The sequence below is a fragment of the Syngnathoides biaculeatus genome, chromosome 10, assembly GCF_019802595.1.
Source record: "Syngnathoides biaculeatus isolate LvHL_M chromosome 10, ASM1980259v1, whole genome shotgun sequence".
Taxonomy (NCBI): domain Eukaryota; kingdom Metazoa; phylum Chordata; class Actinopteri; order Syngnathiformes; family Syngnathidae; genus Syngnathoides; species Syngnathoides biaculeatus.
The window spans coordinates 21,253,156-21,280,823 of record NC_084649.1 but is presented as its reverse complement, the minus strand read 5'-3'; the positions used below and the strand labels follow the sequence as shown (position 1 = coordinate 21,280,823).

At 45.5% G+C, this 27,668-nt stretch overlaps 2 protein-coding genes across 6 annotated transcripts in view; both read right to left on the bottom strand.

Annotated features, from left to right (window-relative positions):
* The window catches only part of arhgef10la (Rho guanine nucleotide exchange factor (GEF) 10-like a), a 157,120-nt gene extending 139,888 nt beyond the window's left edge, over window positions 1-17,232 (bottom strand). For all 3 annotated transcript variants that reach the window (XM_061832610.1, XM_061832611.1, XM_061832612.1), the window contains exons 1-2: window positions 16,901-17,232; window positions 1,025-1,285 (exon numbers count right to left, since the gene is read on the bottom strand). In XM_061832610.1, the coding sequence (XP_061688594.1) occupies window positions 1,025-1,280 (256 nt within the window). In that variant the 5' untranslated portion in view covers window positions 1,281-1,285; window positions 16,901-17,232. The remainder of the gene's footprint in view (window positions 1-1,024; window positions 1,286-16,900) is intronic.
* Window positions 17,233-19,320: 2,088 nt separating this feature from the next.
* chd5 (chromodomain helicase DNA binding protein 5) overlaps window positions 19,321-27,668 on the bottom strand; it is a 53,243-nt gene continuing 44,895 nt past the window's right edge. For all 3 annotated transcript variants that reach the window (XM_061832028.1, XM_061832030.1, XM_061832031.1), the window contains exons 36-39: window positions 26,017-26,212; window positions 23,948-24,111; window positions 22,993-23,119; window positions 19,321-22,348 (exon numbers count right to left, since the gene is read on the bottom strand). In XM_061832028.1, the coding sequence (XP_061688012.1) occupies window positions 22,230-22,348; window positions 22,993-23,119; window positions 23,948-24,111; window positions 26,017-26,212 (606 nt within the window). In that variant the 3' untranslated portion in view covers window positions 19,321-22,229. The remainder of the gene's footprint in view (window positions 22,349-22,992; window positions 23,120-23,947; window positions 24,112-26,016; window positions 26,213-27,668) is intronic.

The following is a 27,668-nucleotide window of genomic DNA, read 5'->3' as shown; positions in this document are numbered from 1 at the left end:
CTTATTCACATAACTGCCCCCCCACTAAACTTCGCTAGAATTCCCCTTTACGTCACCACTCTGACTTCAGGATTTCAGCATCAAACGGGAATATTTACAACAAAACGACTTATTCTTGGAGTGTGGCCGACGAATCAGTCAGAAAAAAAATGGTGTTTTCCTCAGTAACTAGCAGAACACACCAGATTTTTACGCAAATGTGTCCTTTTGTAGCTGCGAGTATCTCTAAATAGTCTAAAGTCCTGTTTTGAGCCAAAATAGTGTTTTGTGGAAGAGTTGTGGCATTTCCCGTAGGTGCCATGCCATTTTGTACTTCTTTGAATCCGTGCGGCTTTAAAAAGTGAAACCTGGGCTTGTGAGTGACATGGCAGTCGGCGAATGAGACTGTAACGACGCTTGCTCAGCATCCCAGAAGATGGGATTCTGTCAAGAACCAGCGGCGCGGGGGCAGACGCAAATGCAGGACTCCGGGACGAAAGCATGGTGTTGTGCGTGTTTTGTTTTCCCCAAGTCAGGGTCATACAGAGTGTAGCACTCCGACAAGGCAGAGGGACAGAAACGCTAGGCTAGAAGCAACGTCCAAAAACACGAAACGAGGTCCGATGTCTACGAGGCAAAACTTGGAAACATGAACAAAAACGTGACTTGACTATGCTGGCACAGGCTCGCTGAGACAAAGGGTTGCTCTACACTTAAACTTGCAACTTATGCACTGTTGCAGAGTAACGAAGGATGCAGTGAAACATACGCAACGAACTGGCAAATGTCTGTGACAAATTCCAAAGCGAAATGCCTGGTCTAATTACCCTCAAATGCACAACAGCTGTGTGACAGGTGTCAGAGGTTGTCCCGCACCGGACAGAATTCCTAAAAAGGTTCCTTAAACTAGTCATATAAATCACCTGAAAAGGTCTGGTAAAGAAACAAATCTGCATTTGTGTGCTTCTGATTCAAACAAATCTGTTAAAGAACAACAGTTGAGCCCGGTAATGAAGGTCTAATAAACCACTAAGGAATGTCTCACCATCCTTGTTGGCACTTCCTTCCTGTGGCGTGACGTCTTTGACAGCCTCCGACGCGTCCTCGCACGTCTTTGGGATTTCCGGCTTTGACAATCGAAGCGAGTCGCCTGCGACCCCTCGGCCGTCCTCTGGGGGCTTCTCCGCCTCCTCCTCCTCGCTGTCGTCAAAGACAAACTCTTCGCCTTGCTCCTCGTCCTCTTCCTCCTCCTCCGCCTCTTTGTCCTGCTTTGGCAGTTGCTGAGACAAGGCGGTAGACATGGTTCCTAAAGGAGATGCGTACAATTGAGAGGGATCCAAGGTGAAAAGCAATCCTTTCCCACTGTAATATTCCGAATATCAAATTGATAGAACGAGACACAAGACAGATGTTAGAGAACTGTTCTTGTAAACGAGCAACACTTAAAACTTGTTGGGTCATCACTGAGATCACCACCCAAACTTGTGCACCATGCTTGTTGAAAACAGGTTTTGAAGCTCATGGTGACACTAATACAAGGTTTTATAGCTCAGTAGTTAGACCGTTGACCTTGTGAACGTTGTCATTTTCATGAGGGGCTTGAAGTAGGTTTCTGACTTTATTTTACTGCCCTCTGTCATTTAAGTCAATTCGGTGGAATATTGTGTGCATGGAGATTTGATCCCTGACACGAGAACACTGGCAAGGATTTGAACTCTGAGTACTTCATTTGGTGTTTTGAAAGTCACCCAAAACAAGGCCTTTCAGATCAGTGGTTAGTGGACTGTTCTTGTTAACCAGGTGTCGTGAGCTCAATTCTCACCAAGGAATTTATCATTACAAGAAATATTCTATTTTGCAGAAAATTGATTTGGGTTCTCCGAGAGGACAGGAAAGAATCTTTTGTGTCCTAGGAGTTTTTAGGGATTAACGGGATCTTAATATCGAATGGTGAACCATGATCTACCCACCATATGCGACAAATACATGTGTGAGTCTCCCTCTATCATTATCAGTCTCTAATGTACTTCGTCTAAAATTTAAACTGATTTGAAAAACCCTCTTGGTGGATTAAATGTGCAGTTTTTATGGCATTAATGTGGCCACCATAAGACATCGATCCATCCATCCATTTTGTACCGCTTTTCCGTGTCGGGTCGCGGGGGAAGTAGCTTCAGGAAGGATACCCAGACTTCCCTTTCCCCAGCCACTTCTTCCAGCTCTTCCAGAGGGATCCCGAGGCGTTCCCAGGCCAGCCGAGAGACATAGTCTCTCCAGCGTGTCCTGGGTCGTCCCCGGGGTCTCTTTCCGGTGGGACATGCCCGGAACACCTCACCAGGGAGGCGTCCGAATCAGATGCCCCAGTCACCTCATCTGGCTCTTCTCGATGCCGAGGACCAGCGGCTCGACACTGAGCCCCTCCTGGATGACCGAGCTTCTCACCCTACCACTCAGGGAGAGCCCGGACACCCTGCGGAGGAAACTCAGAAGACATGAAGACATTCACTATTTGAGAAAGTTGACAAGTGGAACTTCTTATCAAACTTTGACACCATGTCTTGCTTAATTCGGAAAGCTTTGTGACTGAATTCATTCCAACTTGGGACTCAATTGGGGAGTTCTGTGTTAAGAGTTCAGAAAAGACCAAAGACCAAAGGACTTCTTGTTCTTTTTTACACACTGGCTCTTGAGACTTTTTCTGGTGCTTCTACAAACTGGGGTGTGCAGTCCATTGACTTGGCGGACAATACAGGTCGTAGTCTCCCTTTCCCCACCTGGCCTAGAGTACAGGTTTCTTGTGACCCTGATCAGGATAAGCAGCTTGAAACAGGGATGGTTTGATGGTTGGGAATTACAGCATTTAAATATTCTGCAGAGAACCAACTGCATTACATTACAACCCTCATCAAAATTCCAGAATTAATCGTTATGCAAATAGTTCGGTATTCCAAACAGACCTCGCTAAATCCTCGTCAGCCGCTTAAAAACCAGAATTTCAGTGAGCTCATAGCGAGAAGGAAACGTTCACCGACGAGCCTGCTCAACAAAGGCGTGCACATCATTCGGAGCAGCGAAAACGCAACAGGAAGAATACCATTAATTCCGCCACTCGTGATAAGCGCTAACTTGCGAGGCGGACAGATTGCAGGGGCTGGAATGTCCTAAAATGATTAACAAATTCATATGAAACACCTTTGCGATAAAATGGCCTGCGAAGAACGTTGCACAACAGCCAGCAAGTCGTTGACATGGACGTTTTGGGACGATTACAACTCCACGAGATGCAGAATGAGTAGAATGTAAGACCATAAAATGAGCAACACTAGTGTGACAGATGGTGGTGAGCAAATCTGTTAGCTAAATCAAAAGGTTAGCATCTTAGAACCGGATTAATTAAGTCGGCCCAACAGCCACTAACGATATTGGGCTGACAGCGTCAATGGTCAAAGGGAATAATTTCTTCCTTCGTTGGAACAGAAAACATCTTAATGATCACGTGCAAAAATCTTTTTTGGGACTGGATTTAGTTATTAACCCACCCCCCCAGTTCTTTGGTCAACGTGACCCACTGCATGTTTAGTCATAAGAAATAGACAGGGAGGGTGTCCCTAACAAATTGACATCATTTCCTTGTCAAATTCGATAGCAAATCTTCGCTTTAATGATGTTAAAATTTTAACCACGTGCAAAGGAGACATATAAATGAATGCCTTTTATTCAATATTTTAAAAAAACATAAAATGTGTTACTCGATGTTCTCTGATGGGGCGCATATTGAATATTTTAGAAGCTTGGCAAAATTCTTGACTACGACAAATTTGTATCAGTTGCTGGAATTTTGATAAATAAATAAAATGTATTTTTACACATAATTATATGCTTGCCTTGGATATATAAATAACATCAGTGCCTGAGTGTTGAACACAGAAAGTGCTGCAAATCATTGACACAATCAATATAATATTCACGAGCATATTTTCTTTATCTTCTGCGTAGAACAACTAATACTACTGCAGCTTACTGAGTTGAGACCACAGTCGCTATTATACTGCCCCCGGGTGGCTGGAGTCCACACAACAGGAGCCAAACAAAACAGTCCATTCAATTTTTGTAAAAATAATAATTATAATAATAATCTTTGAGGCAGCACGGTGGTGCAGCTGGAAAGCGTCGACCGCAAAGTTCTGAGGTCCCGGGTTCAATCCCGACCCCGCCTCTGTGGAGTTTGCATGTTCTTCCCGTGGCTGCGTGGGTTTTCTCCGGGCACTCCGGTTTCCTCCCACATCCCAAAAACATGCAACAATAATTGGACACTCTAAATTGCCCCTAGGTGTGATTGTGAGAGCGACTGTTTGTCTTGATGTGCCCTGCGATTGGCTGGCAACCGGTTCAGGGTGTACCCCGCCTCCTGCCCGTTGACATCTGGGACAGGCTCCGGCATTTCCCGCGACCCTTCTGAGGATAAGCGGCTAAGAAAAATGGATGGATGGAATGTTTGAAAAGTATAATATTATATATTTTGCATTACAAAAATATTTGGGGGGGAGGCTGGAATGGAGTAGACATTTGCACTCATTTGAATGGGCAACAATGACTTGAGATATGAGAATTAATCACATTAATAATAACAATTATAAATACATAAATAATTAATTATGTAATTAAGAATTAATTAAACTCATATCTCAAGGCGCTACTAGTCATACTTCAAATCAAGTAATTTTTTTGGGGGGAATGGGTTCACCCAGAGAAATAATTTAAACAAATTTACAATTAAAAAAAAAGAGAAATAAAAATAAGGTAACTTTTGCCAAATATTTTCTTTTGCATTTTTAACAAGAGTGAGTCACTTTGGCTCGCCAAATAAGTAGAGGGGTAACTAAATAACCCTCGCTCATGAGGTGGTAAAGGACAGTGGAACATTAACCTTGTACAATTAAGCCATGTTCTTCCGTCAATGTGGTGAAAAGAATCCCCTACTAAAAAAAAAAAATAAAGGCTTGTGATTCAATCCGACTTCTGGTACCGCGGGACTGCGGTTGACAACTCGCATATACACGCCGCTAATTGTTTCTCCGCTGTGCAAAACGGGGATTTTATGCGACGACTTCGCCGCTTCGTGTTAGCGCAGCGCCCAGTGAGACCGCCGCATCCGCTTTGCATTTTAATCAGCACTGAGCCTCCTCCCGTGCGCGGGCATTCTTCGGCTCCTTCGGGCCAGAACGGCGCGAGTTGCGGTTGTAAAAAACAAAAAACAAAAAAAATAATCGAAGTCGTTGCCGTCAGTATTTATTGCTTCATCTGAATATCTGTCACATTCTCTATATGGCCTTCGTAACGTCCCATTATTGCTTTTCGATGGCGCAATCCAGAGTTTTGCGGGACCGCTTTAGAAGTCCGGATCACCAGACGTGTGTGGCTGAAATGCGTTTCAATCGAATAAAACCCCGTGAAGCAAAGAGTGCAATTGGTTTCAGAAATGGCTTCCGTTTACAAGCGGAGGAGATTCCGTCGACGGTCTCATCCTCTTTTTTTCCAACCGGCAACAATGGGCCCTCTGTGGGGGTTGGGGGGGGGGGGGGCGGGGGATAACTCTGGTGGGCCTGCAGAAAAGCATTGTTTCTTCATTCGTCACTGCGCTACTCATTAGCTCACGGGTCATTTGGGCCACGGTTGTGAGCGCTGCGCTTTGATGCCACTCGTGTGAAAGTAGAAGGACGCTGCCTCTCGCTGGAATAGACTAAAGGACCTTTCCGACCTGTCAATCACTATTAATTACAATAATAGCCAATCAGATAGCTGCATTGTCTTAACCCCTGGTTTGACACGCCCCTGCCGCCATGTTGTCCCACAAAGCAATACTGGTTGCCAGTAGCGTGCGCTTGGAAAAGTTCATGTAACAAAGAAAATGGTCCTCCGATGCACTTGGGGAACATGCGATTCATTTTCCAAAGTCTAAAACACAGTTGATGAAGTGTCCACGATAGATTTAAGGCTCACGGAAGACAGCACGTACAACTAAATGTGAACAATATCAACAAACAAACAAAAGGCTGTATGTTCGAAGGTGAGGGCGAATTATCTTCTCTGAGTTTGCTTTGATTATTATTAGTGCTTTATACATTGCATGAGAACAACATTCACTTTGTATCACTGACTTGCTGAATGAAGTGTGTCAGGTTTTATGGCAAAGGCTCGGGCTAGCGATACGTAAATGCGCGATGTCAAGCAAGAGAAATATCTATTTGCCTATTTGTATCCATTATGAGCCAAGTCAAACTTTTTCATCTGGTGAATACGGTACTGACTGAGTTAATCAGCGTTGCTTAAACGCACTTGTAGAAAATTGAACCTAACTCACTTATAAAAACTACAATATTACTCATGATCTTTCCAAGTAAACAGTATTTACCCTGCTTCACATGCGGAGTACGATTCCACTATTTCATCCTGTTGGATTTCAATATGAAGTTTGTGAAGCGTCAAACTTTTTTTGCGTCGATCGCCTACGTTTCGCCGTAACTACTTCCGTGTACATATCCTTGTGTGAAACAGTTGAGATCTCTCTGTAGAACTCTTCGACAAGTCTGATGCATTTGGCAAAAAACATACCGCAATATTATCTGGAATACGCGATAGAGAATCTACTTCAAACCTGTTGTGTTCAGTCGCCATTTTGGAAGCTTGTGGGACATGGCAACTGTAGCTAGCTCAAGATCGCCAGTCGGAAAGGTCCATTCCAAAATAAAAGCAGAATCAATATTTGCCTCTGAGATTTTAAGGGAAGAAACTTGTACTATTTGGAAAGTGCCAGCTGGGAGGGATCCTGGTCCGTGTGAGTCCACGCATTAGAACGTTAAAAGCCCAGTGTGTATTGTGGTTTTATATTTTTCTAATATTTCCACAGGTGCTTGCTTTATGCCGTTCCCTTGTCATAGGGCTCCGCCAGTTACCTAAACTGGGAGGGAGGGTTTCACCCTGTTTTGCCCACTGGAGGAGTTGCGAAGGCGGCAGTGTGAAAGGCAAACGGAGAACGAAATCCAGCCCACTTTATTGGCTTGAATGTGAAAGACAGGCAAATAAATGCCAGCTCTCCTATTAAGTCTCTGATTCACAATCTCCGATGCAAAAAGGGGGGTTCTGGTTCAGGGACTCCATAACTCAGCGTGCTCGGGACTGACATCGGCTGACTTTACGGGCGCGCATTTCAAAGAATTCATTACAAATTGATGCCTTGCGATTGACCGGCAGCCGATCCCACGCCGCAGCCTGCCGCTGCCCCGCTGAAGAAAGGCGCTATAAATCTGAACGGAATGTCAAAAATAAATGGAAGAATTACAAAAGTACAGGGGAAGATAATTTAGTTCAGCGCTTCCTGATCGACAGTAGCCCCCAGGAATGAAAACAGAGGTTTGATTAGAACCTTGGAGCCAAAAACCAAATACAGTACCGTAATTTACGGCCTATAAGCCGCCACTTTTTTCGCACGCACTTTCATCCCTGCGGTTTAAGCGGTGATGCAGCTAATTTGTGCATTTTTTTTCTCACGGCCGCAAGGGGGGCGCTCGAGCGGAAAAGGTAAAAGTGAGACCGGTGGAATATATGTGCCGAGGAAGTGACTTTTACCGGTCCGGCTCTGTTAGCACTGCACCAGCGTCTTCCTGCCGTGGCTCAGTGAATTTTGACCGGTATGTTTTTTTTAAACGGCCCTGTTAGCACAGCACTAGAGTTAGCGGGGCGCTAGCCTTAGCGTTAGCACAGTAGCGCTAGCATTACTGCGGCGGCACTACCGTTTAACTCTCTGTGTACCGTCTTACCGCAGTGTATCAGTGATTTTTACCGGTATGTTTTTTTTTTTATTAAACGGCCCTGTTAGCACAGCACTAGAGTTAGCGTGGCGCTAGCCTTAGCGTTAGCACAGTAGCGCTAGTATTACTGCGGCGGCACTTGAGTTTAACTCTCATGTTTCAATGTGGGTTTTTCATCTGGGCACTTGCAACTTTTACACAGTTGCGCCGTCTGTATGTACCAAATGGTATTTCCTTTACAAATATACTGGGTGAGGCTTCTAACCAGGTGCGCCCTGTAGGCCGGGAATTACGGTAAATGTTAAACCAACTTCAATCCTAGGTTCACGTCTATTTCGCCATCACTTTCAAACGATGTCCCGGGGCAAACATTCCGTTAAAACACGACTGACGCAACGTCGTGCCCGCGACGCCAACAGGTGACTTCTACCTGCTCTGACACACCTACACAACCCTGTCGTTTGGTTTTTTTGTTTTTTTTACGACGGGCTCTGACACGTCCCGGGCCGGACCCTGGCTGACTCATTTCTCGACGCTTCTACTGGGGTGAAACGCCTTCGCCTGCTGTGGAATGCACGTGAGGTTTGACAGCTAGACTGGATATTTGCGCAAGACTAGCTCCAAAACAGCTGCTGTCTTCCAAACGTGTATTTTTCTGCGGGCTTTTTGGCCACACGCAAACTTTAGTCCGCAGAAGAAAAATGACAACTGCTGGAAAACTCTTGCTAGGATGAGATCATAAGGGCGGGTGGTTTCTCGTGTCTTTCCACTATTATCTTCTCTTACCTCTGATTCAAGACCGTCGTCCTTGCCCCAACTTGTTAAATGTCGTTTAAGTGGAACTACAGGATTTATTTAGACTTATTTAGATGTAGGTTTTGAGGTGTACTTGATCCTGGATGAAAAGAAGTCTTCAAAATCGACCCAGATCCATGCAGGTCTAGTCTTCGGAGAGGTTCTAAAGTTGTGCTTGAGGAAATCAAGCTGACAGGTAGTCCCGGGGCAGGTTTTTAGGGACAAAAGGCTTTATGGATGAGTCATAAAAGGACTCCCGCTTGGAGAAAGCAAAGACCCCCGGGGAGCGAACACAGTAAAAGCTATTCTTTTTCTGGGGGGGGGGGAGATAGGGTTGACAGAATGGAGATTAAAAAAAAAAAAAAAAAACGACTTGTCCACACCCATTTCCTGACCTACATACGACTGCCAAAAATGAGAAATAAAAATAAATCCCCCCAGCGTGGAGCAAATGCGGTCACGAGCGGTGCGACGCTGCAGAGCAAAGTCCTCCGACGGGGTCACGGAGCAGAACTAAACTTGGTGAGGAGCTCCAGCATCAAGAATACAAAGGAACAAACTCTAAAACTAGTACATTGACTGAACAGCATTAAAGGAGACAACCTATGGGAAAATGAATTTTGAATTTTGATATGCAAATACTTGGCTCTCCGGAGTGCTGGAGTCAATCTTTGATCTGAAAAGTTCTGACGTGTCTGAGTTACATACTAAACGCCATCACGACAAGGTTCTCCTCCCCTGACTTGATTAGCGAGGCTGACTGAAGATCTCGAGCTACTTTCAAGCGACGGGCGGATTACAATGTCCGAAATCGAGGCGGTCGCATTCCTCCATCCGAAAAGGAAGCACCCGCCGCCGTTTGCTTCTGGTAAGCAGCACGTCATTGATTGGTCACGACCGTCCAAAGACAGGCCGACAAACGGACAGAAGGACGGACAGACGGACGGAACAATATAGTGTTCCTCGGACGGGATTTGATCTTTAAACGTGACTGGGGCGTTGTGACGATTGTGCTCTGGTAAAAAGTTTCCAGCTGTGATGTGATGCTTTGTTAGCCATCCATCCATTTTCTGAGCCCCTTATCCTCACAAGGGTCGTGGGAGTGCCGGAGTCAATCCGAACGATGAGGCAAGAGGCGGGGGTACACCCTGAACTGGTTGCCAACCAATCGCAAGGCACATAGAGACAAACAGCTGCAGTCACAGTAACACCTATGGGCAATTGAGAGTGTCCAATTAAGGTTGCAAGTTTTTGGGTTGTGGGAGGAAACCGGAGTGCCCGGAGAAAACCCACGCAGGCACTGGAAGAACATGCAAACTCCACAGAGGCGGGGCCGGGATTTGAACCCCGGTCCTCAGAACTGTGAGGCTAACGCTCAACAGCTGCACCACCACGCCGCCCGCCGTCGGTCAATTACAGCTAAACTGAACTCTTACAAACCCCCTCGGCAGCACGTTTAGAAATGTCTTTGAAATGCTAATTTCATCGCTTAACTAGCAACGTGCTGCACTCCAACAAGCCGCGAGGGATCGAGCCACTTCCCACGTTGCGGTTTGCCGCCGAGCTCGATCCAGTCGTAATGTAACTTTGAAAATGTGCTTATCCCACGTTCGTTTGAAAGTTTAAAGGAGAACATACAAGCTATTAAAAACTATTTTTCTCACACTTGGTGTGCCCATTATACTGAACCTCCCACATATTCGCTTTTCGGCCTTCATGACCTAACAAAAATTATACATTGACTTGGTGCCAAAGCGTTGGCCTCACAGCGCTGGGGTACCGGGTTCGATACCGGACCCGCCTCTGTGGAGTTTGCATGTTCTCCCCGTTCCTGCGTGGGTTTACTCCGGGCACTCCGGTTTCCTCCCACACCCCAAAAACTTGCAACCTTAATTGGACACTCTCAATTGCCCATAGGTGTTACTGTGACTGCAGCTGTTTGTCTCTATGTGCCTTGCGATTGGCTGGCGACCGGTTCAGGGTGTACCCCGCCTCCTGCCCGTTGACAGCTGGGATAGGCTCCAGCACTCCTTGTGAGGATAAGCGGCTAAGAAAATGGATGACTTGGTGCCATCTAGTGGCATCTTGCTTTCCAAGCAACTACGTTGAACTGAGGAGAGGAGCTTCATTTCGTCAGGTCATAGCGTTGTTTAATGGTGTGACGTCGTTAACGTCTTGTGACGTCGCTGTTTAATTGGTGGGCAAACACTCCAGAAACTCAACTACATATATTCAAGATATTAAAAAGTAAACTTTCCATAACATCTGACATTTCAGGGTGCTTTCAAGGCCAAAATAATCGTTTTCTTGTCCAAAACAGTTTATAGGTGCGTCATCTTTTGAGTTTTTCTGCGGGTCTTGAGGCAATTACCTTCCTTCAATGGTCTGTGTGCTAAACCTAAGATGTGTTTGGCAAATCAATGGCTTTTCTTCTAGTTACACAAAACCTGTAATAATACAGTAATAATGTAGTAATACAAAAAGACCAAAAATGTTGGCAATTGGCAGAACCCCGAAGCATGAACCACGATCTAGCGGAGGTTTACTGTACGAAAGCACAGCGAGACCACTTGGCCGACTCGGTCCACACCTGACTTTGATTACTGTGTTTACACCAAAACAAATGAACCGTGTCAACGAGAGTTTGATGAGCGAATGAACCAAAAGGGACCACATGCGAGTACACCTCGAGTTTATTGTTGTTTTCTGTTCGTCTTGCAGTTTGTGAGAATTTAATTCACAGTAGCAACGCCGAACGACTTTGAAACAGAAGAGTGAAGCGCTTTTTTTTTGGCCCACCAGATAAAAGGAGCACTTAAGACTGAGCAAACAGCCGTAAATCTGCCACCACGGACCCAAAAAAAAAAAAAAAAAGTAAAAGTGCAGTAAAACAGAAAGGTCCCGTACGAGAACAAACGACGGCACTGAACAAAACCATCAGTGGGGATGTGAGCAATAATCACAGATGAGGAAATGCGACTTTTTTGGACTTTCCAATCCGCAAACAATTGCACAAGACCCAGCAGACGAGGACCTAAAACCGTGCCAGGCGCTGACGATCCTGCTGCGTTTCCTTCCGCTATCCCTTTAGACCAACTACCTTGAACCGATAATTTAGCGAGTTCAATCCGCTGCGCCGGCTCGAGAACAGAACCAACAAGTCTTTGGGTGGCAGTCCAGGACTCAACAATCCGTTGGGGATGTCATTGGGGCTCACAGACTCCCAAGCAAAGACTAAAGACCAATAACAATAAATCAGAAGTCACTATAATTACTGTCAGACTGAGTTGAATTCATTGGAATATCATTTCAGAAAGCAAAAAACAGTTGCATGCGCTTTTGCTCTATGGACGACAAATGCTGAGCGTCGCGGTCAATGAACTTAAAAAAAATAATAAACTAATACAACGAATTGCATCATATCATAGAAACCCCTACGAGAGTGGCGTTTTGGAACCTGGAAACATTCAAAAATGGGTCTCCAAAATATCCATTATTGCTTCCATTTCATACGCTGCTTACGTGACAGCACCTGGGATATTTCACGCCATCTGAAAAGTATTTGTCACACCAGACGGCGATGTGACTCTTCAATGTACTGTGTAGGTGCCACAAGATGGCGCCAAATCAACTTAAAACAAAGAATTGTAATGCAACAACGCCAGGCTTTGAGCATGCACACAATTGTAAACATGTTACATAAATTACTATTCAGTTGTACAATTATTCAACACAAACGATCTTTACAACACGACATTTCAAACACAGAAGAAAAATTTGCAACGAATAAAACCTGACAGCAACACCAAAATTCCACCAGATGGTGCCAAAGGAATAAACTACGCAAAATCACAAATATGCGGGCGGTGCGGTGTAAAGCGGTCACTCCCATTTGAAAAATGTACGGGTGTGGTCAGTCATGCCCGCAGTTATAAAGTTGCAGGGTGTGGTCCACCGGTCATGCCCGCAGATATAAAGTTGCGAGTGTGATGAGGGATGGAATCTCAAGACCTTAGTTGATATACCCGAGAATGTAGCTGTTACCTAATACCATAATCATCATTTATTCACACTGCACAGACTGAGACAGACATTTTTAAAAGAGGACATTCAATTTCAAAACTAAATATTCATATAATCAATCGCATCGCCGCGACTGCTGTAAATAGGAGGCCGGCTAGCTAGAACGCACCTTTATTTGCGTGCGCTCTCCAAGTATTGGCCACACCTGAATCAAGCGACGAGCAGGATGATAGTCTAACATCTTTTTTTTTTGGGGGGGGGGGTACGCCGTCACACAATCAACCAAAACCGCCTCGCAATCGACGCATTGAACACCCCTGGCGTAACTGAATTTCCTTTGACACGGCTCATTATGTTGATGACTTTCGACGTAAATGCGCTCGCAGTACGTGAAGCAGTTCCGTACATGCTCAGAACGGTTACCGTGGATTTCCTGTTTCCAGGTGAATACTGATTGTTTAGTTGCAAGCTTGTTTTAACAACGTTTACGAAAGTGAAATAAACACGGAAATTAGACTGCGCAAAATAAGCGACGTCTTTCAATATCTATTTTTTTCTACTCATAATGAATTTTACGCGCGTGATTTTTCGTGCCCGGATGTGCAGATTTTGCGAGTGCGATGGCCCGCGGGTGCGAACGCACTCGTCAAATGTGAGTGACTGGCGTAAAGTGTTTGGGATCATAGTTTGCTCTATATTTATGATTCGAACTATTAACATCGGCGATTATCGGCCACTGGGCTCCAATAGCGAAAAAGTCCAATATCAGCAGTACAACACAAGGTGCACAACTCTTCCTCGCTACTAAGTAAAGCGACGGACGCGCGAGGAGGAGCGGCAGCATCGACGTGCTCGCCGCTGTCGCATTCGAGTCAAGGTCACCAATCTGTGGCGTCGGAGCAACGGCGCGCTGCTCCCGTAGTCTCGTCACTGTTGTGCAAAGACAAGGATGCGCTGGCTCGCGTTGGCCGCACACAAGGATTGTATTCATCGTGTGAAATCGCGCTGTACAAACAACTGGATGCAACTATCATGTAAGGGTTTCAGTTTCTATTGAGACTTTCTGTTTGTTTTAAAGGGTTTATGGTTCTTTATGACCGTGAGCGACACTACAAGGAGTCCTCGGTCTACGACTGAGATCCGTTCCTACAGTAGCGACTTGACTGGAATTTCGACTGAAGTCGGATTCCACCTTTAAAGTCAGAATTTATATCAAAATACTTTGTATAAAAAATAAATACATTGATATAAACAAGATGATGTACTTAGCATGACTGCTGAGAGGTGGATGGAGAAGAAGAAGGGGAGGCGGTGCTTAGCTATTTGCCAAGGAACCTGGTCCTTAATCCTTAACGACCTTAGTCCTTAACGACAAGTATCGAAGAATCTTGTTTTGGGATCATTGTATCCGACAGAGGAACGGAACCCTTCACAAGCGCTAAAATACGGGCTTCATCTTTAATAATTGTCACCACGGTCGACCGATTGAAGTCTTGGTGGTGTTGCTGTCTCTCCTTCCTCCAATCTTTTTATCATCTTGAGCTTCGTTTCCATGGTAATGCATTTTCTTATGGCTTCAGAAGCATTGCTAAAAGACGCAGCTTTCTTCTTTTGGGGCGCTAATGTCTGAAAAGGAGGGCGAAAAATGCGAAGGTACACCCGGCGCGCAAAATCGGACAAGCATTAGCCAGACAAAATGGCGGACGGGGGGACGGGCGTTGTAAAGTCGAAACGTCTTAGGTCGAGGCTGTCTTAACCCGAGGACTTCCTGGAGTTTCACCTTGACTTTTTAGCCCCGCCCCCTCACTTGTGAAATCTATTTTTTTCCCCCCCTGACAGAGGAGTGAAAAGAATTTTACCTCCTTCTGACATTCTTATTTATTTGCGTAGCTCCCCCAATTTAACCCAACAAACGTATCAGACAGTTAAACCAAGTAAACACAGAATGAAGTTTTTCAAACGGCCATTTTAATTATTAAGGGGAAAAAAAATTCCTTGTATTATACGTTCTTTTGCTTTTCCTCCATTTCCACATCTCCTGTTTTTGCGCGTGGAGGGAGGCCGCACACTGCATCCCCGTTGTGCAATATTTGCCAGCTCGGTGTTGTTGTCAAGTCAACCTTCAAGCGTCTCTCAATGGAGCCCTGTGCGTGTGCAGGCTCTTCCGGGGCTGGGGGAATAAATCGGCCTGTGACTAAGAAGACAGAAATGTGGTACAGTGATTTCCCCCCCCCACCCCTCCCCTCCCTTCAAGATGGAGTAAATGCAAATGTGGCCTCTCCTCTGTTCTCTTCCCCAGGCTGGGACCCCCAAAGACACCACGTGACGTCCCTCTCGAGATGCTCGGGCTATTTATTTGAATTGTCCGCTCCAGGGAGCAACAAGAACGGAAGGCCGCACGGTGTTAAAAGCGGCGAGTACACCCGCCTCGCGCTTCTGAGGTTGGGGGTCGGAAGCCGGACTGCCCGTTTGGAATTGACGTGTTCTTGTTTTCAAGTTCCTAAAAACCTGCAGGTCGGAATCCTATCAGACTCTAAATTGCGGGTGCCAAACTCGCAGCCCGGGGGCTACATTTGGACCGCCGTATCATTTTATGTAGCCCACGAAAGCAAATCATATTCAATAAAACGTCCATGATTCTTGATCAAATCTGTACCAAAATGTCAATCTGTCATAAATTATCAATAGATACATAAATTGTCCGCAGCTATGAAATTCTGAATCAATGGAAACGTTTGTGTCTTTGCGCCCTGCGATTGGCTGGGAAACGGTCCAGGGTGGATCTCGCTTCTTTTGCCAAAGTTAGTGAGAAAGACTAACGCATGCATATTAGCTTAACTTGAAGACCCAACCCATCCATCAATTTTCTTTGCCGCTTATCCTTACGAGGGTTGCGGGGAGTTCTGGAGCCAATCCCAGCTGTTAACGGGCAGAAGTTGGGGTACACCCTGAACTGGTTGACAGCCAATCGCAGGGCACATGGAGACGAACAGTCGCACTCACAATCACACCTTGCGGCAATTTAGAGCGTCCAATTAATGTTGCAAGTTTTTGGGGATGTGGGAAAAAACTGGAGTGCCCGGAGGAAACCCACGCAGGCACGGGGGAGAATATGCAGACTCCACACAGAAGGGGCCGGGATCGAACCCGGGTCCTCAGAACTGTGAGGACAACGCTTGACCATCTGATCCACCGTGCTGCCAACTTGAAGACTAAATTCTTCATAGGTGTGCTATAATGGATATCCATTTTCTTCACCGCTCATCCTCACGAGGGTCGCGTGGACTGCCGGAGCCTATCCCAGCTGTCAGCAAGCGGGGTACACCCTCAACTGGTTGCCAGCCAATCGGATGGCACGTGGAAACCTCCTGAAATATTGCCACTGTCTGATCTCTGAGATGATTATTTCGCAGGAAATTTTATTTACAGATATATAATACGGGCGGGCACGGTGGTGACGCTGGTAAAGCATTGCCCTCACAGTTCTGAGGTCCTGGGTTGAATCCCGACCCCGCCTGTGTGGAGTTTGCGTGTTCTCCCCGTGCCTGCGTGGCTTTTCTCCGGGCACTCCGGTTTCCTCCCACATACCCCAAAAACATGCGACATTAATTGGACGCTCTAAATTGCCCCTAGGTGTGATTGTGGGTGCGGCTGTTTGTCTCCATGCACCATGCGATTGGCTGGCAACCAGTTCAGGGTGTACCCCAACTCCTACCCGTTAACAGCTGGGATTGGCTCCAGAACTCCCCGCGACCTTCATGAGGATAAGCGGCAAAGAAAATGGATGGATGGATGGATGTAAAATATATCAGATTATCAAAGTGATTTAATATTGCATAGTTAAAGACAGGAAGCTATTTTTAACCATTTTGATTAGCTAAAAATTTGTAAAAATGGGATAAATTGGTGGGGGGGGGGATGTGACCAAATCTGGACATGATTGAAGACTAAATTCCACATGTTTATGAATTATTGTGTTTTGAAATGTGCCCTGTCAGCGGCTGGCCACTTGTCCAGGGGGCACGACGCCTTTCGCCTTAAATCTCCCCAAGGGAAAAAGAATAAGATGGACAAGTCGGGAATCTGCTAGTCGTGCAGGCCTCGACGAAAGGCACCCAGGCAGCACGCGTCCCATCCTTCCTGGAACGTTAGCCCCAAAACAAGGCCCTTGGTTCGGACCCTCGGTAGCCAACTAGCGCAGTCCATCCATGATACTCTCCGCTCTCTTGACCAAGCTGCTGCTGCAGCTTCGGCAGAATGCAAAAGACGAAGAAAAAGAGGAAAGAAAGGCTCACCTCTGCGTCCTCAGTCTTGCGTTAATCCCGCCGAACTCGCGTCCAAATCCCGGTTGTCATCATCGGAGTCTCCTTGTTTTGAGTGTCTCGTTGGCAAGCCGTCCACGCTCGTGCGCCGCCCGGCTAGCCGGCCCTCCGTCGTGGCTCCTTTCTCTCTCTCTGCTAACCGCTCGCCGCCTTTTCGCCCCCCGCTTCCATCCCTTTCTGCCCTTTCTTCGCTTGTTCTTCTCTCTCCTCCCACCCGAGCGTCCGCGCGACCCCGCCGCGCTCTTGCCCAGACAGCCTCACAAAAGGTGGGCGACCGAGGCAGAGCTCTCGCGCGACGCCGGCCAATGGCGAGACACGCCGCGGTCGAACGAGCGACCAATGGGAGGGCACTTGGTCGGAGTTTGGCCCAATCGCGGAAGAGATTGAGGGGGGGGGTGAAAGTGGGCGGTCGTTAAGGGGATTAAGGCCAATCTTTCTCTGCGGCCACTTCCGGGTTTCTCTTCGCTTGGCATTCACACATTTTAATATTGTTTTTATTTTTGTTTAACCTTATTTTTTTACCCTAACTTTAGCGTTGTCGTTTTTTTAAAAAATTAAAAATATATACAGAAATAATGCCCTGTGTAATTGGATGAAATACCCATCAATTTTCTGAGCCGCTCATCCTAACAAGTGTCGGCAGCGTGCGGGAGGCGATCCCGGCTATCATTGGGCAGGACACCCTGAACTGGTCACCAGTACACAGAAACAAGCAACCATTTGCAACTCTCACACTGATGTAGAGTCTTTCATAATTTTGCTTGTGTTGTTGTTTCTTTATAAGACTGAAAACTGTAAATAATTACATGAAATAAAAATTAGCATTTCATTTTTTTCAGTGTAGTAGAAGTTGTAGAACTATAGTAGTTGTTGTAGTGGTTGTAGTCGTAGTATTTGTTGTTCTGTATTAGTCGTAGGAGGAGTAGTAAATAGTCTTTGTTGTTGTTGTTGCTGTTGTAACAGTATGTGTTAGTAATTTAATAATTACTGTTTTATTATCATTAGCCTCAAAATTACATTTTTAAACTACATTTTTGCCTATTTGTATTAGCGATTATGATATATCATTATCTTCCAAATCTCCCATAACATGTTTCTTTCATTTCAAATTTTACGCAAATAATTATCCATCCATTCATTTTCTTCGCCGCTTATCCTCACGAGGGTCGCGGGGAGCGCTGGAGGCTATCCCAGCTGTCAACGGGCAGGAGGCGGGGTACGCCCTGAACTGGTTGCCAGCCAATCGCAGGCCACATGGAGACAAACAGCCACACAATCACACCTATGGGCAATTGAGAGTGTCCAACTAATGTTGCGTGTTTTTGGAATGTGGGAGGAAACCGGAGCGCCCGGAGAAAAGCCACCCAGGCACGGGGAGAACATGCAAACTCCACAGAGGCGGGTTCTGGAATCGAACCCTGGTCATCCGAACCGTGAGGCCAATCTCTTCAACTCACAAATCCAACAAGAAGCGCATTCTCGTCATCAGGAGAATTTATTAAAACACAATGAAACAAATACACAGTACAAATCAAAAGATGGCCGCCCGCTTTGTCCTCCAGCCGCTTTCGAGCACAAATCAGAAGAAGAAGGTGTGCGTCTTTGAACGCCCCCCACGAGCCCCAAAGTTCACCGCCATAGAAAAAGCTTCGGAAGCTGTGCATTCGCTGCAGCAAAAAGGTGCCTCATTAAGGTCTTTTTTTATTTTTATTTTTTTACTTTTTTCGTAGCTTTTGAAGCTATGTTCATTAGAAGCATGTACATATGCAATATCGGTATTTATAACATTAGACTGAAGTGTTTTTTTTTTTTTAAGTAGACGTTACATTCATCGCGACTTCAGTTTGATTGCATTTGATCAGAACACGTTGTCGCTCGTGACCCCGCGAGGTCACGGCGTGGACATTCGTTTTTTGTTTTTTTTTTTTGATGTGAATTTTGACGTTTTTATTTACACGTTTCTGAGGTTTCGTCTGCAACGTGAGTCGTTTTGCGACAAGAACAAAAAACAAGAGATAGTGCAAAAAAAAAAGAGATTCTTTTCGAGTACAGCTTTCACATGAAATAGATACTATGCTTGGGGGAGTGGGGGGGGGGTCAATGGAGTTTTTGCGCTTCCATAATGAGAACAACAATACCAAAAGGTCGTCTGATTTGACCTTTCGCTGAAATCATCTCGCGTTGGACATCATTTCAATAACAAGGATTCTTACATAGCACTTTTTGCACAGTGAGGTAATGATTTTTTTTTTTTTTAATCATGGGTCCATTCTCTTAAAAACCGAAAGCAGTCTTGATTTGGCACAAAATGACAACATCGACCTGGTCAAAACTGAGCTTTTGCGGTCCCATTGCAGTCAATGAAACAGCTGGGTTGGGGTCTCAAAAAGTTCTCCCACTTAGAAATCACAGAGGGGGTCTGAAAATTTCATGGTAGGTGCATGTCCACTATGAGAGAGAGATCATCTACAAAGAAAAATCCAGAAATCTCAATGTATGATTTCTTTTGAACGATTCATTTGTGTGATACAGCTGCAAATAAGTATTTGAACACTTGTCTACCAGCTAGAATTCTGACTCTCAAAGACCTGGTGGTCCGCCTTTAAAAGTCCACCTCTACTCTATGTATTATCCTGAATCACATGTACCTGGGTGAGGTCGTTAGCTGCATAAAGACAACTGTCCACCCCGTACATTGAGTAAGACTCAAACTTGTAACATGGCCAAGACCAAAGAGACACCAGAGACAAAATTGTACAACTCCACACGGCTGGAAAGGCCTACGGAGAAATTGCCGAGCAGCTTGGTGAAAAAAGGTCCACTGTTGGAGCAATCATTAGAAAATGGAAGAAGCTAAACATGACGGTCAAGTCTCAATCGGAGTGGAGCCCCATGCAAGATATCACCTTGTGGGGTCTCAATGGTCCTTAGAAAGTGAGGAATCAGCCAAGGACTACACAACAGGACTTGGTCAATGACCTTAAAAGAGCTGGGACCACCATTTCCAAGGTGACTCTTGGTAATACACTAAGACATCGTGCATGGCACAGAAGGTCCCCCCGCTTAAACCAGAACATGTCAACACTCGTCTTAAGTTCGCCAATGACCATTTGGATGATACAAAGGAGTCATGGGAGAAAGTTTTGTCAAATGAGACCAAAACGGAACTTTTTGGTCATAATTCCACTAACTGTGTTTGGAGGAAAACGAATGATGAGTTCCATCCCGAGAACACCATCCCTACTGTGAAGCATGGAGGTGGTAGCATCACGCTTTGGGGGTGTTTTTCTGCACATGGGACAGGACGACTGCACTGTTTTAAGGAGAGGATGACCGCGGCGATGTATCGTGAGATTTTGGGGAACAACCTCTTTCCCTCAGTCAGAGCATTGAAGATGGGTCGTGGCTGGGTCTTTCAACATGACAATGACCCGAAGCACACAGCCAGGAAAACCAGGGAGTGGCTCCGTAAGAAGCATATCAAGGTTCTGGCGCGGCCGAGCCAGTCTCCAGACTTAAACCCAATAGAAACTCTTTGGAGGGAGCTGAAAACTCCGTGTTTCTCAGCGACAGCCCAGAAACCTGTCTGATCTAGAGAAGATCTGTGTGGAGCAGTGGACCAAAATCCCTCCTGCAGTCTGTGCAAACCTGGTGAACAACTACAGGAAACGCTGGACCTCTGTAATTCCAAACAAAGGCTACTGGACTAAATATTCACATTGTTTTTCTCAGGTGTTCAAATACTTATTTGCAGCTATATCACACAAATACATCGTTAAGAAATCATACATTGTGATTTCTGGATTTTTCTTTTTGGATTATCTTTCTCACAGTGGACACGCACCTATGATGAAAATTTCAGACCGCTCCATGATTTCTAAGTGGGAGAACTTGCAAAATAGCAGGGTGTTCAAATACTTTTCTTCACGGTCGATGGCAATCCTGATATGACGCAAAACCACAAATGTTTCAAATGGAAAACTTTCTGGGTTAGTGTTTAGGGTTATAATGAGGGTCTTAAGACAATGTTAGGGTTTCAAATTAGTTAGCATGCGTTACGTGAGACAGAACCAGAAATGGTAATGAGGGACTGAACCCAAAACCTCATTTTGCTGGACCCATCGATGTCATAAAACCTCCTGGGTTAGGTTTCAAACAAGGCTCAGGGTTTCAAGTCTTGAGACTAAACGGCCATCTTGACTTTAGAGAAAATCTATATGGAAAGGGTTTTTTCTTCATTACGAGTAGACTTTCAAGTTGAGGTTTCAAGTTTTCAAAACAGGAATCTGGATTTGACACAAATTACCAAACAGATTTGACTCGAGTCAAAATTGAGCTTTGATGGTACCTACAGAGTCTTCTAATTGCCTGGGTTAGGGTTCCTTAGAAGGGTTAAAAATGGAGTTTTGTGAAGGTAAACCAGCCACCTGGGTTTCAAGCCTTGAGCACAAACCATCTCATGGTTCTGTAAAACTGCAGCCAAAACTGAGCATTCAGGGCCTCATCCCCGTTTTAAAACCACTGGACCTTCAAATTAGGGTTCCAGGCCTTCAAAACAGCAACATTCGTGACTTGGAATAGAACGACAACTAAAAAATATTCTTGGTGGACTTTGGCCAAAACAAGTGTCCCATCGTGGTCTTAAACAATCTAAACAAAACAAAAACATAAAGGAGTCAATTTCTGTGTGTGTATGTCTGTATGGGGTGGGGGCATACCAAAAATATCAAGAAAAGCAATTAATTTCTCATCATAGCAGTCCCTCAAGAGACCCAAACGAAGGCAAATCCAACAGTTCCGATGAGGGGACAAACAGGGATCAACCTCGGATCCACTAACATTCAAAACAGAAACAATCACAAGTATCATACACACGGAACACGCTGCGACGCGCCAAAAGTCCTGCGGGTGTCGTCGACGACGCCATCTGCGTGTTCAACCGGCGTGAGGTAAAGACCGTCGTGATCAGCGGGTGGCGCACTTCCACGCATTTACTGCATACATGAAACGGCTTTCCAAAATAAAATCCCGACTTGAATGACGACGACGCAGAAAAGGAAAACTCGCGCTCAAGCGTCCGCTGAAAAAAAAGGCAAAAAAAAAAGGTCACATTTTACCTCAGGCCTGACATCTCGTCGGAGGTTTTCCAGTCAAAAATATCAAGTTTTAAAAAAAAAAAAGAAAAAACCTCTGCAAAGGTCAAAGTGCAATTCTTGAGATTCACTATGTCTGCAAGTGAAAAAAAGATCAAATCAAATGAAAATAAAATAGTAAAAGGACGCAGCCCGGCGGAGAACTCGTTTCAGTCCTCGATGCAGATGACGTCGCTGGCTTTGCCGGATTTCAGGTCGGGTGTGGCCGCGTCTCGCAGGGACTCGAAGGTCTTCTTGTCCAGGTGGCTGCTGGGGGGACCGTTAGACACTGAAAAGTCAAGTTAGAGGGATTCGTGTCGGATGGCCGTTACATCAATTCTCATTTTTTTTTTTTTTTTTAATAATCTTTTATGTCCTTTTATTCCTGTCTATTATTGGTGCTTGTTTTTACAGTTCTCAATGCCATTTTTACGCACCTTTTGCTGTCATTCAAAATTAATGGGACATCTTCTATCCATTTTCTTTGCCGCTTATCCTCACAAGGGTCACGGGAGTGTCGGAGCCCACCCCGGCTGTCAACGGGCAGGAGGCGGGGTACACCCTGAGCTGGTTAGCCAGCCAATCGCAGGGCACATCGAGACAAACAGCACACTCACAATCACACCTTGGGGCAATTTAGAGTGCCCAATTCATGTTGCATGTTTTTGGGGATGTGGGAGGAAACCGGAGTGCCCGGAGAAAACCCACGCGGGCACGAGGGAGAACGTGCAAACTCCACGCAGGCGGGGCCGGGATCGAACCCGGGATCTCAGAACTGTGAGGCCAATGCTATCCAGCGTCCCCACCCAACCTCGAGGTTTTGACTGTTACCAAGGTCCTTTGGGCTATTGGTTTTGGACTATTGCATACAAGTTAGTTTGACACCTTGTGCGGTTTTTCAAAATGAACAAGTTTGGGATTGCTTCTTCTTACCGCTGACGTACGGCCCCAGAGGCATCTGACTGTAATTGACCATGGGCTGCCCACCGGGGCCCCTGAACGCACCACCAAACGTGCCTCCGTACAGCTGGGAGCAGGCGAATCCGCCCTGGCTGAAAGTCTGACAAAAAAAAGAGAACTTTTAACTCTTGGTTGAACTTTTTCGCGACGCTAGTGACTCTGGATTGAGTATCGAGCTCGTGCACGTGACGTCACCGTTTTCACGGCGGCGTATTGCCGGTCAAAAAGGTGGGGGACATTGAACCAGAGGAGAATCTACACAATGCCCAAGACTTGTTGTGCTATTGTTGGTTGTTACAACAGACGAGACAGAAATTCAAAGAGATCATTCTATGGAATAGCAGCTGAAAAGATGAGAAAATATCGACGGATTTCAGCATTTAAACGTGATGGATGGTGCCCAACCAAATATACACGACTGTGGAATTATTCTTCTCAATCTCAAATTCCCAAGAAGTATTTGTAATGCCAAGTAGGTTCATTAAAAAACAATACATTTTTAAAAAAAAAAAAAAACAATAAACGACAGGGAGTCGTCTCCAACGTACGCGGAAGCGTGTTGTGGCCACACATTAAACTTCGGTAAAACTCTCCGTGACAGACTTTTTTTTTTTTTTTTAATATGCATTGTTCTCAAATGAGTCGAATGGGTATTGAAAAAAAGAAAATAAACCATCGGTCACAGTGATGTTTACGTGGGTTAACCTGTGACCGCAACACGCTTCCGTGTACGGGGGATGAAGCCTATCCTAGCAGTTAATTTTCTTCTTTTAAATACGCATTGGACTATTTTGAGAACAAAGCGTATTTTCGGATCGTCTCCAACCGACTTAGCATTGAAGAATGCTTTGCTAGACCGGCGGTTTGGCCAATCACGTGACTTCGGTGACGTACGTGCAGGAGCTCTTTAAATCCTTGGTCCACAGACCTGCTGCGGCGGCGGTTCCCCTCCTCGGCTGGTGAGGCGGCTCAGGATGCTGCGCTCGGACATCTGCAGGCGGGCGGACACGGGCGGGATGCGCGACAACATGTTGGGGAGCCGCGTCACGTCGGCCTTCATGTCGCTGAGGAGCTCCTCCAGTTGGTTCAATACTAAACGCACGCACGCGGAAAAACACATTCGCAAATACGCCAACGGTGAGCGTCGCGTGCAAGTTCGATTTCAATTATTATGAGAGGACCACGGGGATAACGTCCCTTTCAGATCACGTCAGAACAATTCAAAATTTTGGTGAACCACAATGATAGTAAGAGATCAATGGAGCCAAGAACCAATCAGGACAAAGCTAGTTCCCATATTTCCAATCAGAGCAAAGCGTATTTATGCAACCATGTCAATTACCAGGCTGACTATAGTTGTTTTAGAAAAGGGCATTCTGGGCATTTTCCAAACTATGTTTTCAGTAAACCAAATAGAAGGGCAACAAGGGTTCTGAAAACCAAAAAAAACGTTGACAGTATGAGACGTGAAGTGACGTTTTTCCCCCTAAATTGACCGTCGCCCATCTTTTGCACACCACTTTTACCCATAAATACCGTAATTACCGAACTATAAACCACTGAATTTTTTCACACGTTTCCAACCCTGCGGCTTATGCGGTGATGCAGCTAATTTGTGCATTTTGTTTAACAGCAGCAAGGGGGCACTCGAGCGGAAAAGGTAAGAGTGAGACCGGTGGAATGTGTGTGCCGAGGAAGTGACTTTTACCGGTATGTTGGATTTTTTTTTTTTTTTAACCGGCCGTGTTAGCGCTGCGCTAGCCTGTTGCTGCTGTGTTACTGCCGTGTCTCAGTGATTTTTACCAGCATGTTTTATTTTTTTTTAACTGGCCCTGTTAGCGCTGTGCTAGCGTTAGTGCGTTGCTGCTGTGTTACTGCAGCATCTCAGTGATTTAGGTATGTTTTTTTTTAGTTCTGTTAGTGCTGTCGTACCATGTTGCTACTGTGTAGCTACTGCGGCTGTTTTTTTTTTTTTTACCGGTATGTTTTTTTTTTTTTTTACCATTCCAGTTCATGCTACTGTGTTGTTGCTAAATTAAGCTAAGCTAAGCTATTAAAACTTTGAAAACTTTTTCTGTGTACGTCTTTCTTTGTAAATATCTCGTGTTTGAACGTGGGTTTCAATGCGGGCACTTGCGGCTTTTGCACGTGTGCACCTTTTGTATGTACCAAATGGTATTTCCCTTACAAATGTACAGGGTGAGGCTTATAATCGGGTGCGCTCTGTAGGCTGGAAATTACGGTACAATATTAAAGCTACAATTTTAAATTCAACGTGTAGCTCACTGATTGATGGAAAATCGTTTACTAACTTTCATGTTAGTTATCCATTCATCCATCCTTCCATTTTTTTATGCCGCTTATCCTCACAAGGGTCGGGTGGGGAGTGCTGGAGCCTATCCCAGCTGTCAACGGGCAGGAGGCGGGGTACACCCTGAACTGGTCGCCGGCCAATCGTAGGGCACATTGAGAGAAACAGGCGCACTCACAATCACACCTATGGGCAATTTTAGAGTGTCCAATTCATGTTGGATGTTTTGGGGATGTGAGAGGAAACCGGAGTGCCCGGAGGAAACCCACGCAGGCACGGGGAGAACATGCAAACTCCACACAGGCGGGTCCGGGATCGAACCCTGGACGTCAGAACTGTGAGGCCAACGCTTTACCAGCTGCTCCACCGTGCCTCTCATCTTAGTTATTTTTGATCAATTCTGAAGACAAAGTGACAATTAATGAAACCGTCAACGTGAGCGCAAAATGGTAAAATGAGAACCCTAATTTTGCGATCGACTAATGACGTGACTGAACGTGCTCGAGATTTACTGGGACGTCGATGTAACTTTATTTTTGCCAGATTAATTTTGGATGTATTTGAAACATGAATATAAAGACTCGAGACGTACTTATGACTTGCACATCCGGTACACCACCTGAGGTAATCCCAACTCTGCGCGTTAACAACGGTAGAACGAGAAGACCACCGACGGGGAGGATTACCTTTGTGCAGCACGGCGTTGGCCGGCTTGTTGCCCCCCAGGGACTCTTTGGACAGGTGCTGGTGGGACTCGGCCAGACACTCCACCTCGGTGAAGCGGGTGTTGAGGGCCATGGCGGGGTGCCCGGGGTCCTGGCTCATGTTGAGGTAGGCCGCCCGCCGAAGCTGCTCCTCGATCACCAGCGCCTGCTCCAGCAACTGCACGGCCCGAGCCGCGGATGTTACAGTCAAACGCAGAAGATTCCACACGAGGGATACAAGACAGGATTACGGTTTCCAAAAAGGGTTCGGATTTTAACTTTGAGATCCAAACAAGGGCAGGCGGGTTCAAATGAAGGTTTCGAATCAGGGTTGAGGTTGAGATCGCAAATGAGCTCAAATTTCGAGCACGGGTCATGGTACCAAACTTGGGCAGTGGTGATCAAACTTTTCAAACCAAGTACCTTTACAAAATGATTTGTCTCTTTACGTATCATCATCGTGAATATCATTAAAATACAGTTTTGGTTAAAAAGTATGCCGTCATTTCTGGCCTATAAGCTAGGACTTTTTTCACACTGCGGTTTATGCGGTGGTGTGGCTAATTTGAGCACATTTTCTAACGGCCGTAAGGGGGCACTCGAGTGGAAAAGGTAAGAATGAGACCGGTGGAATATATATGTGCCGAGGAAGTGACTTTTACCGGTCCGGCCCTGTTAGCCCTGCGCTAGCGTGTTACTGATGTGTCTCAGTGATTTTTACCGGTGTGTTTTTTTTTAACTGGCCCTGTTAGCGCGGCGGCGCTAGCGTTAGCGTGGTGGCGCTAGCGTTAGCATTAGCACTGCGGCGCTAGCGTTAAACTCTCTGTGTACTGTCTTTTTTTGTAACCATCTCGTGTTTCAATGATGTGGATTTCAATGTGCGGCGTATGTATGTACCAAATAGTATTTCCTTTACAAATGTACTGGGTGAGGCTTACAACCAGGCGCGCTCTATATGCCGTAAATTACGGTAGTCATTGTGATGGTAAGCCAATGTAATGTGATGGAGAGTTGAAACATTAACGCTGTACTTGGGAATAAAATTTAATTGTACATTAAAAAATAAAATAAACACTCTCGAAATAAAAGGCTTGAAAACAAACAACTGCGAAAAATGTAATGCAAATGTATTGAATTAGAACTTGAACTATGAACTTGAACTCTACTTGGGAAGTGATTCTTGCACAGGTACCACTAGTGGTACGAGAACCGCTCTTTGAGAAACATGAGCTAGTGATTTAAAACTGTGTTAGTTAGACTTTAACCCTTTCCGGGCAGGGGTTGCAAATTTCCAACAGGTTTAATATTATTGAAAATCTTAAGTCCAGAGTATCATTTTCTGAATGTATCAGATTTTTCTCTCTGCAAAATTTTATTTGGTCCAGAGAGGGTTAATTTTCTCAAAAACCGACGGTGCGCTTTATAATCAGGTGCGCCTTATACATAGAACAATATTGAGCCTTTAGACTAGCTCGATCTAATGGATGCATAACGTAGCCCCGGCCTCTACTGTCGCATCCATTCTGTGCGCCTTATAATGCGGTGCGCCTTTTATATGAAGAAAAAAAAAGTTTTGAAATATGCCATTCATTGAAGGTGCGCCTTATAATGTGGTGCGCCTTATAGCGTGGAAA